Source organism: Nymphaea colorata, chromosome 7 (genome assembly GCF_008831285.2).
Source record: "Nymphaea colorata isolate Beijing-Zhang1983 chromosome 7, ASM883128v2, whole genome shotgun sequence".
NCBI lineage: Eukaryota > Viridiplantae > Streptophyta > Magnoliopsida > Nymphaeales > Nymphaeaceae > Nymphaea > Nymphaea colorata.
The window spans coordinates 17384258-17396580 of NC_045144.1; the positions used below are offsets into that span (position 1 = coordinate 17384258).

A 12323-nucleotide genomic window follows, 5' to 3' on the forward strand; every position below is an offset into this window, starting at 1 on the left:
AGATTGTAAAATCAGATTTTGGATATGGATACAACTTTTTTTCATTCATATTTGAATCTGAATTAGAACTGAAATATCAAAAATGTAGATATGGTTAAATGTAGTATATCTAATTCAAATATGATCCTTTCACATCTACTCCACCAAACTACACTCCTTTTTTTTTTAACAGTCATGTGATTGGCAGAAACTCTTTTCCCCACTCCTCCTCTCTCTGTTTCTTCATCTTCTTCTTCATTCTCCTCCACTTGTCAGATTTGCTACGCAATGGATTACCGGCGCTTCTGCTCTGATGCCGCCTGCCAAGATCACATCACCAATTTGTCGCCGTTGAGGTACTGCTGTATCCTTCTCTGTTGCTCCAATGCAACCGACGGCCATCTGCCATTCCCACGGCCACCACAGTTCCGCACCCAGCAACAACTTCCTACCATATTCATTCAAGTCTCGCTCAATCACCTCGAATTCGCCATCTGCTCACTGTGTTCAAGCATCGCAATCACCAAGAGAATTTTTCTCCTCCTTGTTCATAATTCAGTAGCCTATATTAGCTAGGAGGGCAAAGGATAGGTAAATAAAAACAGCAACAACATTGTAATCACATCCTATCCTTTAATGGTGTAATTTTACCTTTATAGATTCTGTAGGGAGCCAAATAATGCTTGTTCGTTTAGTTGAGTCAACTTAGAGCTAACATGCAATAAGAACACCGTGTAGTGTTTCATGAATATCATCGAGTTAGATTTATGGTTCCCAAATGCATAACTGATCAAGTTACAATCAAATCCAACAAAAAATGATAAAACATTTTCCCAGTTGGTCAAATCAAATTCAAACGTTAGCATTTTTCTCATTATATAACGAATGCAGAGCGTCTTTTCTGGAAAATTTATCGGTTCTTGTAAGACCGCATTTCATCCCTGCCACATTTTTTGTATGTTTACTTTTCGAAAACACTCCAAGACTGAGAGAAGGTGTTGCTCACTGAAGATGTAAAACTCCCAAAGCTATTCAGGGATTCGGCCCTTATGGTTCGATTGGCTTGCACAAGGATAGATGCTCATGCTCATGAGATTAGAATTAGTGACTCATTATGATTTGTCAGTAAATTTATGAAATAGTAACAAAAAAGAAAATGTAACGTGTTGCCAACCAGCCACTTAACGTTAATGCTGCTGTGAAGAAAGGACACCACCAGATCCGCCACGTCTCCCTATTTTTAGACCCTCACGTCATGTCGCTACTGCACTTCCATATTCGCCAACAAACATTATCAACACAATTTGTCTGTATTGGACATATTTTAGTTTTAAATAAATATATTTTTCCACTGAAATTTAACTCACTCATATCGATAACGTTCAAAAGAAGTATTTTAATTGCTTGCAAATAAAAAACAAATAGGAAAAGCGAAAGCAGTAAAAGGAAATTAACTCTAATCAAAACTAGTTTTAAATTTTTTGAAGATTTTAAATTCATCATCTTTGCTTTGATGTTAGATAAGATCATTTACTAATAATATAAACAAGTAAAAATAAGAATCTCAAATAATGAAAACTACGGTTGGCAGTTGTTAATTTAATGCCATAAATACTAGCGTAACGCATTAAACATCCGACCCATGACTCACCGTCACGAGAACGCGCAATTAGTTACCCAACTCCAAATCAGGAGCCCGCCCCATCACCGGGTAAGCCTGAAAACAAGGGCTCTCCCATCCCACACGAGCCAATGAATGGGCCATTTATCATATTTGTGATTCATGATAAAGTGAAACCATTCCGGCCAAGTCGTCATTTCAAGTTGAGCCAATTTTTCAATAGTTTCGATGTAATTGAAAAATCTGTTTTCTTTTTTCCTAATTCATTTTAATACTAAATTTAAGTCTTTGGAGCAATAATTTCTTTTTCCGAAATTAGAGTTTTGAAGACAAAAGGCCTGCATTTGAGTTTTGATGCCAGAAAAAGAAAAAAAAAAAAAAGGAAAAGTTCATCTGAAGTTTGCTGCATCTGTTTCAATATTATCTTTCATCACTAAATTACATTTTTAACGTGTTCTATTTCGCATGCTAAGTTTGTTTCAAGTCTTTACCTTTGTAGTTTCATGCAAAAAAAAAAAAGAAGCTTCTATTATTTTTCCGAAGTCTTAAAACTTTTTCGAAATGCGAAAATGGAGACCAGATGCATTTATTTGCTCGCTTACTGCCATGTATTAATTTGATTTTCTTCTTAAAGCACGATACTTTTTCTAGAAAATATCGCCTCTATCTGTTCCTAGATTACGACCACGCCACAACGAGGCGCTGCGTATCTTCAAGGCGAACACGTGGGCTACTACAAGTTAAATGTTTCATTTAACCCTCTCTTAATTTGTAATAAATGTTTCTACCCACATCATGGTTGTATATTTTACATTTAACACGAATAAAACTAGAAAAATACGACAATTGAAGAAGCTTAAACCACTTTTTTTTTATTATTATTGCATGGAAGTTAAGTTAATCACATCACATTTGAGATGCTTTATATTGATCTTGGCCTACTTTTGAGATTTTTTTTTTGTCGTCTTTTCTTAATGAAGGCCATCGTGTTTGTTTAAAAACATGCAAGAATAGTCACTTTTTTAAAATTACAGGCAAACGTAAGCTGAACAATGAAATTTCGCTTGCCAATATTATATTCTAACACGTCCTACCAAAATCCGGAGCAGAAAGTCAAAGCCTCGGTGCCGCGGAAGGCAGAACCGAACCGACTCTCCGTGCCGACCCCACGCGGTGGTGCAGGAAGTCAAACTAGATCGACTCAACTGTGTCCGAGTCTCCGGACTGCACCCTGCTCCAAAGCTCAGGCCAAGTCAAGTGGGTCCAGTCGCCTTCCGTGCTACATTGAGCTCGCTAGTGGGTTGCCCCGGAAGTGTCTCGTATCGGTAAGGGGTCCGAATCGGATCGGTTTGTAGTCTCGTTCCAATTTAGGGAGGAGATCGTGCTTGTTGGGTCCGGGTGGCGGTACTGCGGTTGCGTTTTGGATATCCTTACGAGGAAAAAGAGCTTCAATCAGTTACCCGCCATTAACTTACCAATATTACCGAACCCGCACCTTTTTGTTTCTGGTGTCGACATTCGAAGAGTGGGCAATCATAGTTGTCGGTAAACGGGCCTACAAAGCGGAGCCTTTTCGAAATAATTGAAATAACGGGCACTAGTTGATTATTTTCTGCTTTGGTTTCCCTAAATAGAGAGGAAGAGGGAGGGAGAAGGCCTCTCGCTGCGACAAATCTAAGCGGAGGGGAGGATTTCGGTGGAGCGGCTATCGACGCCTTCCGTCGCTGTCTCTCGGAGATTTGAAGAACAGATCGGCGTATTCTTCCTTTCCATTTGATCTGTTCTTCTTCGATCTCTAGGCGAGATCGAGGTTCTCTCTCTTCTCTCCCTCTCGCTTTCTTGAATTTGATAGAATTTATGGTGTGTTGACGTCTGATGTTTGAAGATCTGGATCTTTTTCCGGAAGCAGACTCACAGATCCTCCTTTTTTGCGATTAGATTGACCTTCTACGCGTAAAAAGGATATTTTTCCGCCTTTCCTTTCCTTGGGATTTTCTTTTACTTGTGGGATCGGATGTTTAGATTTGGATCACTTCCGGTGATGTTGTTGTGAATAGGTGGGACTTTTGCTTGATTTAATAACGGTGACTTTGGTGCAGATCGTCGGGATCCGGCATGGCGTCGAGTGCCGGGGCCACTGGATGGTTGAGAGGGAGAGTGAAGGCCGTCCCCTCGGGCGATTGCCTTGTCATCATGGGGAGCACCAAGGCGGAGATCCCACCGGAGAAGACGGTCACTCTGTCCTCTCTCATCGCTCCGAGATTGGTACGGCTGCAGAGCATGGTTGATCTTTTTTCACTTTTTGCCTTTATTTTTCTGGTGGTGTGATCTGGTGAAACAGACTCGCTTTAGAGAAAAGGACTGAAAACCATAAATTCAAATGTTTGTTGGCAAACTTTCTTGTGGAATTTCCCGTTATTAGTTTAGTTTCCAGAATAACAAAAAGATCTGCTCTGCGGGGACGGGACTTGTTGGTTGCTATTTGAGGTTTTCTTTTTTTTTTAGTCTATCCTGCTTTTGTGACGACCACTATCAGATCCATATTTATAACTCGTTTATTGAATGGTGCTTCATTCATAGGCTCGCAGAGGCGGCGTTGATGAGCCGTTCGCCTGGGCTAGTAGAGAGTATTTGAGGAAGCTCTGCATTGGAAAGGTGTCTTTTTGCGTTTTCCGCTTTCTTGATTTATTTATCGATTTGCATTTATGCTTTCTATACCTTGCATGCTTATTGATTATGGTCATACCTATATCTGTATTTTTTATGATGGTGGGATTTGGTTTTCTTACTCTTTCGAGCAGGAGGTTACCTTCAGAGTTGATTACACTGTTCCATCCATTGGCCGGGAATTTGGTTCTGTGTTTCTCGGCGACGAAAATCTAGCCTTACTTGTAGTTGCCAAAGGCTGGGCAAAGGTCATATACGAGTCCACTTACTTACTGTCGGAGTTGAAAAAGAACCACTCGTTTTATGAATCTCATTGTTGTCGTTACATTCCATTGCTGCAGGTTAGGGAACAAGGTCAGCAGAAAGGAGAAGCAAGCCCTTTTCTGTCTGAACTTTTGCGTCTTGAGGAGCAGGCGAAGCAACAGGGCTTAGGCCGTTGGAGCAAGGCTAGTCTGCTCTCCTTAGTCATACTGTTTTCTCCTGAGAATCTAAAAGCGTCTTTTTTAAGTGGATTATTTGTCTGAAAGCCACAGAAATAGGGTTTTCGTAGGTTATTCATTCTTGTTTACTCAAATGCAGGAACCCGGTGCCTCGGAGGCATCCATTAGGAATTTGCCACCTTCTGCAATTGGGGATCCCAGTAACCTGGACGCAATGGGTCTTTTGGGTGCCAATAAAGGTAGACCTATGCAGGGCATTGTTGAGCAGGTCCGCGATGGAAGCACCATAAGAGTCTATCTACTGCCTGAGTTTCAGTTTGTTCAAGTGTTCGTGGCAGGTATCCAGGTGAGGTTTTACTTTCTTATACCAAATATCGGTTACTAGGTTCTACATTTTGCCTTTGTATATATATCTGAGTAATCACTACATAACAGGCTCCTTCAATGGGGAGACGAGCTGCAGTGGAAGCAACGATCGAGCCTGAGGTTACTTCCACAGAGACAAATGGAGATGCTCCTGCAGAAAGTCAAGTGCCACTAACTTCTGCACAGAAGCTTGCTGCATCGGCAGCAGTATCTGGGGAAGTCCAGCCAGACCCATTTGGAAGGGAAGCAAAGCATTTCACTGAAACTCGTGTTCTGAACAGAGAAGTGAGTGTTTGTTTTTTATCCAATCAATCCCGCCCATTTAGGTTTTATTTTTTCGTTTATTCTCTCTAATTCTTAGTTCAAATGCAGGTGCGCATTGTACTGGAAGGTGTAGACAAATTCAGCAATTTAATTGGATCGGTGTATTACCCTGATGGAGATTCAGCAAAGGATCTAGCGCTGGAGCTTGTAGAAAATGTGAGTTTCTTTAATATTTTTATATACATAAAAATATCATTGTACTGAAAAAGAGGCACTGAGTAAAAAAAGGAGGCTGACAAGTGGAGTGTTATCGTCCTTTTCATGGTTTGCATGTGCAAGCTCATAGGAATGCAGAGGTTCATGGAATGCTACAGACCATCTGGTTGAGTCATTAGAATCTGTTTCCCGGGAGAAGTTGGATCAAGTAAAAAGGACAGGTTCAAGGTCCAACTAGGAACTCTGTAAGCTCCTCTGGAATGATGTTGGATGCTTCAGTCTTGACAGTTGAGTTCCATTTTGAAGGACTATCACTTCATCTTCAGAGTTCAGACAGATCAATGTTGTTTACACTTTACATAATTGCAAACTTCTGCCAACGAAGTTTGTAGCTAGTGTTCATTAGCCAGTGTAAAACCGCCAGAGGCCAATACAATTACACAGATTGACAGTCAAGTGTTGTGCTGGGTGTCATAACTATCTTAAGGAAAAAGAGAGTTAAAACTTTAAATCTAATCAAAAGGGAGTGTGCCAACAGCATACTTCTTTAACCCCAATTGTATATATTGTTTTTAATTGTTAACTTTATAGTTTATCCTATAGTTGCCTACTCATCTGTACTCATACTCCATTCTTATCTATGTCATATAGGTACGGGTACCGGTGCGCGTACCGGTGGGGGTACGGGTACTGACTCTTTTCAAAAAACTTGGGTGCGGGGGTACGGCCGTATATATATATAAACAATAAGAAATACTTAGAAAATATGTATCAAAATAAAGAATATACATCAACATAAACAAATAAATAACATAAAAAATATATATCAACGGCTCTTACAGCAGTGTGTTTTAAGAAACCTATGAAAAACTTTAAACATATGGACAACCAAGCAGCCCCCTAGTCAAATATGAACATCAATCGAATTTTCACATCCAAAGAATAGAATAAAAAGTAAGGTGAAATAGAATAAAAAGTAAGGTCGAAAAAATTAAATCAAAATAAAATTAAGCAGTTTGGATCTATAGGTATCCAAGTATCAAAGTACCCATTTTGGGTACGGGTACGGCGACACGGGTACGTGGACCTTACTGAAGTACTCATGTGACTTAGATTCTTATACATCTGGGTACTCATAGTCCATTCAGATAGGTCTATTTTTTCCCCTGTTTCAAGCCCCTATTGGAGTCACGTGGGTACCTTTGTAAGGTTCCCATCATAGGCAGTACTTGGACACACATAGGCATTCTTTGCATCGAAACTGATCCAAACTACTATTTCTATTTGATTCAGCTTGGATCTAACTCAGTATTCATTCTGTTTTTGTTTGTTATTGGTCATTAACATGTGTTTTTTTTTATTTGTCTATTTAAATGTTACTTTTATTTTAAAACTTTGTGGTACTTTGCATATATGCATATATATACCAGACCCTACCCCCTTTATCCACATTTTCTAAAATTGATGTGCCCGTACCTATATCTCTATACCTGAACCCATACCTGCACCCATATGACTTTGGGATTGTTTGTTGAATTTTAGCAGCAATCAGCATCTTAAGTGCCTACTTCTCTCATTTACAGTTTTGGTTGCCAGTTATTCTCTCTACCTTCTCTAAAGGATCTCAGACTGCTGACTGGTTAGGGCTTGTTTACAAAGTAAGGACCTCAATGACATGAGGAAGTTTGGCACTGAGGATAGCAAAATTGATCATTCTTCTGGTCTAACATTCGAATTGTTGCTTAGAAAATCTGCGAAAGTAATTTGCAGGGGTGTGAAGCACATTTCCATGTGAAAATGGATCTCTCCTCCCCTGATTAATTTTCATGTTCATCTTCCATTCTCAACGAAATAGCCATCTCTCTGACTCTTTCGAATGGATAAATTTTCTGCAATGCAACAAAAGGCCATGAATAGCACACGAACCCAAAAATGGAAAGGGGAGTCCTTTGCCCAGAGTACCATACTAGGAAATTTTGGAAATCTTCAGCTTCATAACTTTTTGGAAAGGGGAGTCCATTTCCTGTGTTTTTTTGAAGCATATATGCTTTAAAGCATAATGCTAGTGATTCCTGCTGATATAGGTTCAATTAGACTCGACTAATTAATCCTGTTGAGCCTGTTTTAGAAGCTCATTTTTATTGTCCCGCATTTCATTGGTTAGTTCACATGATGCAGTTTTCTGAATACCATCATTTTCCTGTACAGGGTTTAGCAAAATATGTGGAATGGAGTGCAAACATGATGGAAGATGATGCCAAAAGGCGGTTAAAAGCTGCTGAGCTTCAAGCCAAGAAGGACAGGTTGAAAATTTGGACAAATTATGTCCCTCCAGTCACAAATTCGAAGGCAATCCATGACCAAAACTTCACTGGAAAAGTATGCAGTTACTTAAATAGTATCTTTTATGCTGGACACCTGACCTATGATCTGAACTTTATACTCATCCCATGATTTGTCAAATCAACAGGTTGTGGAGGTTGTGAGTGGGGATTGCATAATTGTTGCTGATGATGCTGTTCCATATGGTAGCCCATCAGCTGAACGAAGGGTCAATCTTTCTAGTATCAGGGCTCCTAAAATGGGTAACCCACGTAGGGATGAGAAACCTGCTTCATATGCTCGAGAAGCCAAAGAGTTCTTGCGGACTCGCCTTATTGGTCGGCAAGTATGCACTTCTGGGTCTAAAATTTGTACTAATAATTTATCAAGTGGTAGGAGCGGTTTCATTATAATTTATGCTGTCTTTAGGTCAAGGTATGCATGGAATACTCCAGAAAGGTCGGCATTGCTGACGGGCCAAATCCAGTGCCAGCAACAAGCTCAGCGGATTCGAGAATCATGGATTTTGGCTCTGTTTTCCTGGTGTCTCCATCAAAACCTGAAGGTGATGAAGTTACATCTACTGCTGCTGGAGGTAGCCACCCAGATGGAATAAATGTTGCTGAACTTGTGGTAGCTCGTGGTTTTGCCACCGTGATCAGGCATCGTGATTTTGAAGAGCGATCAAATCATTATGATTCTTTACTAGCAGCAGAATCTCGTGCTATAAGTGGCAAAAAGGGGATCCATTCGGCCAAGGACCCTCCTGTGATGCATATCACTGACCTTGTGACATCTGTAAGTCTCTTGATCTACAGGGTAGATATCTCTGTAAATGCTTAAATCTACTTACGTACCTTTTGTTTCTTTCAGTCTGCTAAAAAGGCAAAAGACTTTTTACCATTTCTTCAACGAAGTAGACGGCATCCAGCTGTGGTTGAATACGTCCTGAGCGGTCATCGATTTAAGTTGCTAATTCCAAAGGAGACATGCAGCATTGCTTTCTCCTTTTCTGGTGTTAGATGTCCTGGTAGAGATGAGCCATACTCTGATGAGGCTATTGCTTTCATGAGAAGAAAAATACTACAGAGGGATGTTGAGGTTTGTTTTTTTCTCCTTTGCAGGTTCTTGGTCACAGCTTTTATTCAGTTACATTGCTTTATGATTCTGCAATCTTGCTTTTGCAATGCAGATTGAAGTGGAAACAGTTGACAGGACTGGAACATTCTTGGGGTCTCTATGGGAATCAAGGACTAACATGGCTGTGTCACTTCTGGAAGCAGGACTTGCTAGGTTTCAATCTGCCTTTGGTGCTGACCGTATCCCAGATTCACACCTCCTCTTGCAGGCTGAACAAAGTGCGAAGAAACAGCAGCTTAAAGTGCGTAGCATACTTGTACATTTTTTCTCTGATTTTCCTTAGGTTTCTTACTCACCTTTTGATTTCAGATATGGGAGAACTATGTTGAAGGGCAGGAAGTTGCTAATGGTACCACCTCTGACACAAAGCAGAAGGAAGTGCTAAAGGTGCTTGTTAATGATACCATCTCATTAATTGTTTTTGCTTTTCTCTCCCCGACTTTGTTTATGCCTTTATTTGAACAGATCTATGTTTTGGCAGGTTGTGGTTACTGAAGTACTGGGTGGTGGTAGGTTCTACATCCAGTCTGTTGCTGACAAGAAGCTGGCGTCCATCCAGCAGCAGCTTGCCTCCTTGAACCTCCAAGCCCCTTCCATCATAGGAGTTTTCAGCCCAAAGAAGGGAGAAATTGTCCTTGCACAGTATACAGCAGACAATTCCTGGAACAGGGCAATGGTAAGAGCAACTATTGCACCATTTGCCACTCTCCATCGTTTATTCTGTTGAAGAATGAATGCATCAAAATCTGTGTGGTCTGCGAATTAGTGTTTATGTTTTGTCCATGGTTTATCTTCTTCTACGACTGTAGAATCAGATAGTAGATACAGTCTGCAATGATTGCACTGTGTGTCACATATATGTGTGGATCACAAAAGTTGATCACCGTGTTCATTTGTGCTGCCTAGGAATCTGGTTAGTGAGGTTACTTCAATATACTTATGGATCATTAAAGTTGATCTCCATGTCATTTTTGCTGCATAACAATCTGGTTAGTTAGGTTTCTTGAATTCAGTTGTACAAGATAGTTATTTAAGCTGGCTCAGATTAAAATGTAAAGTTATGTCATTCACCTGTAGAAAGCTTGTTCTGGTCAATTTTCTATAGGATCCAATATTGCTTCAGGTGGTTTGGTTCTGGATTCATCTCATTCACATTGATCTGATTACGATCCACATTTAGATTTTCATTTGGTAGTGACAGTTTGTTTCAGCTCCGGTATGCCATGATATGTCCTGGACCCCTCTGCTAGAATTGTTGAATGTGATTAAACAAGTTTCTTTGGCTGTTACTGATTTTTCTTGTCTTTACCAGATTGTGAATGCTCCCCGAGGAGCAGTTCAGTCACCTGATGATGTTTTTGAGGTGTTTTACATTGATTATGGCAACCAAGAGGCAATCCCTTACAGTCGGTTGCGGCCTCTAGATCCCTCCGTCTCTTCAGCACCAGGACTTGCTCAGTTATGTAGCCTTGCTTACATAAAAGTACCGACATTAGAGGAGGACTTCGGTCATGAAGCAGCTCAATATCTAAGTGAATGCACCCTTGGTAGTTCCAAGGAGCTTATGGCAAGGGTGGAAGACAGAGACACCTCAGGAGGAAAGGTCAAGGGGCAAGGAACTGGTACGGTTCTCATAGTAACATTGGTCGATGCGGAAGAAGATTCCAGTATCAATGCTGCTATGCTGCGGGTAAAAATCATGCCCTCTGTGCGTGCGTGTGTGTGAGAGAGAGAGAGAGACAGAGAGAGAGAGAGAGAGCACTCTTGAAATTTGAAAAGAATTTTCTACATTATCCATGAATTCTGACATGCTTAAGAAAGGCTGGCATTTTTGCGTTGTTTTTAGGTCTTCAACAGATGGAAGCGTGGACTAGTTAGTATGACACTCCAATGTTTATGTCTAAATTGTTCATCAAGTGTTTGCAACCAATTCATCAAGTGTTTGCAACCAACCTTTTTTTTTTGTTTGGAAAATTGTGCCCTGCCAACAAGTGTTTCATTTTCTGGGAAAGGTTGTTGGACCTAAGATCTTCAAGCTGAAGACGTTTCAAGTGTTATCTGTCGTCCCTGAACAAGTGGAATCTTGTGGTTCCTTTTTCCAATTCTGCCATACATATTATTTGCCTCATAACTGGATTAACAATTTTTCGTCTTTTCTTGTGAAAAATCAGGAAGGGCTTGCTAAACTAGAAAGGAGGAAAAGATGGGATACAAAAGAGAGGCAGGCGGCACTTGATAATCTAGAAGAGCATCAGGCAAAGGCAAAGCGTGAAAGGCTCAACATATGGCAGTATGGTGATGTCATGTCTGATGAGGAGGAGTCTGATATGCCTGCAAGCAGGGGTGGTCGTCGATGAACAATGTCGTGAGTTATTATCGGTTGGTGTGAGTCAGCTTAAGGATTCTAACGGGGGACTATCCAGCTGAAACTTGCCGAGGAAGAGTTATGGTATTATCCTCCCATATTTTCTATCTTTTTTCCTTGGGTCTTCTTCAACTCTCTCTTTACGGGATATTTGTTTTCAAATTTTTTGAATAAGGGAAGTTTAGAAACGTGTCCCTCCCTCAAGGAGGTCGGCGGTTACAGTCACCTAATTTATTTTTGTAGGAAAATTTCCAATTTTAGTTAGTTGGTACTTTTTTGGCAGGTGAGGTCAAGTTGTAGCAGACAATATTACAATGGATTATATAATGTCTTGTTTCGACCTTGAATGTTCTTTTTAAGCAGTTTCATTCAGTGCTTGTTATACAAAATGGCTTTTTGTTCTTTGAATTCGGCCAAAGCCCATGATCTAAGATGCATGCGCCTGGTTTACTTGTAAACAGCCCCTGGCCGCAACTGATCCTAATCAGTTCCATCGGAGGGTATTTCTTAAGAGGAATATTTTGGAACACATGTTCCCAGATCTTATATTTCAAAATTGTCAAATTCTTATTGAAGGAAACGTAGTGTGATCATCTTTAGCGCTTGGCTGTTGGAATTAGTAATAAAATATATAATCACATATATTCCTGTAACAGAGCATGTCTTTGAAACATGTATTTTAAGAACATGCGTTCTAAGGCCACATTCTAACCTTTCAACAGCCTGCGTGAGGTTTGAAAACTCTGGTCGTCTACTTATACCAGCTACCACCAATTCCGCGATTAATCACAAATGTAAAGGATTTCTTTTTCTTAACTTTTTAACCTCGGCTTCTTTCTCCCCGCAATTGGAGTCCTGCATTATTTTTTCCATCTTGCAGTTTGGGAATCCTTCTGATTTCGATGGCAATTGTATGTCATTCATGTTGATCTTGACCGTTTAT

The 12323-nt window shown here is 40.3% G+C and overlaps 1 protein-coding gene across 1 annotated transcript; it reads left to right on the forward strand.

Annotated features, from left to right (window-relative positions):
• Positions 1–3246: 3246 nt before the first annotated feature.
• LOC116257576 (ribonuclease TUDOR 1) lies at positions 3247–11720 on the forward strand. Its single transcript, XM_031634464.2, has 17 exons — positions 3247–3410; positions 3700–3865; positions 4181–4255; positions 4402–4515; positions 4609–4713; positions 4847–5053; positions 5143–5358; positions 5446–5553; positions 7762–7932; positions 8024–8221; positions 8305–8673; positions 8749–8976; positions 9068–9256; positions 9325–9402; positions 9497–9691; positions 10328–10705; positions 11187–11720. The coding sequence occupies exons 2-17, from the start codon at positions 3716–3718 to the stop codon at positions 11370–11372; spliced, it is 2967 nt and encodes a 988-aa protein (XP_031490324.1). The 5' UTR covers positions 3247–3410; positions 3700–3715; the 3' UTR covers positions 11373–11720.
• The last annotated feature ends 603 nt before the right edge of the window (positions 11721–12323 follow it).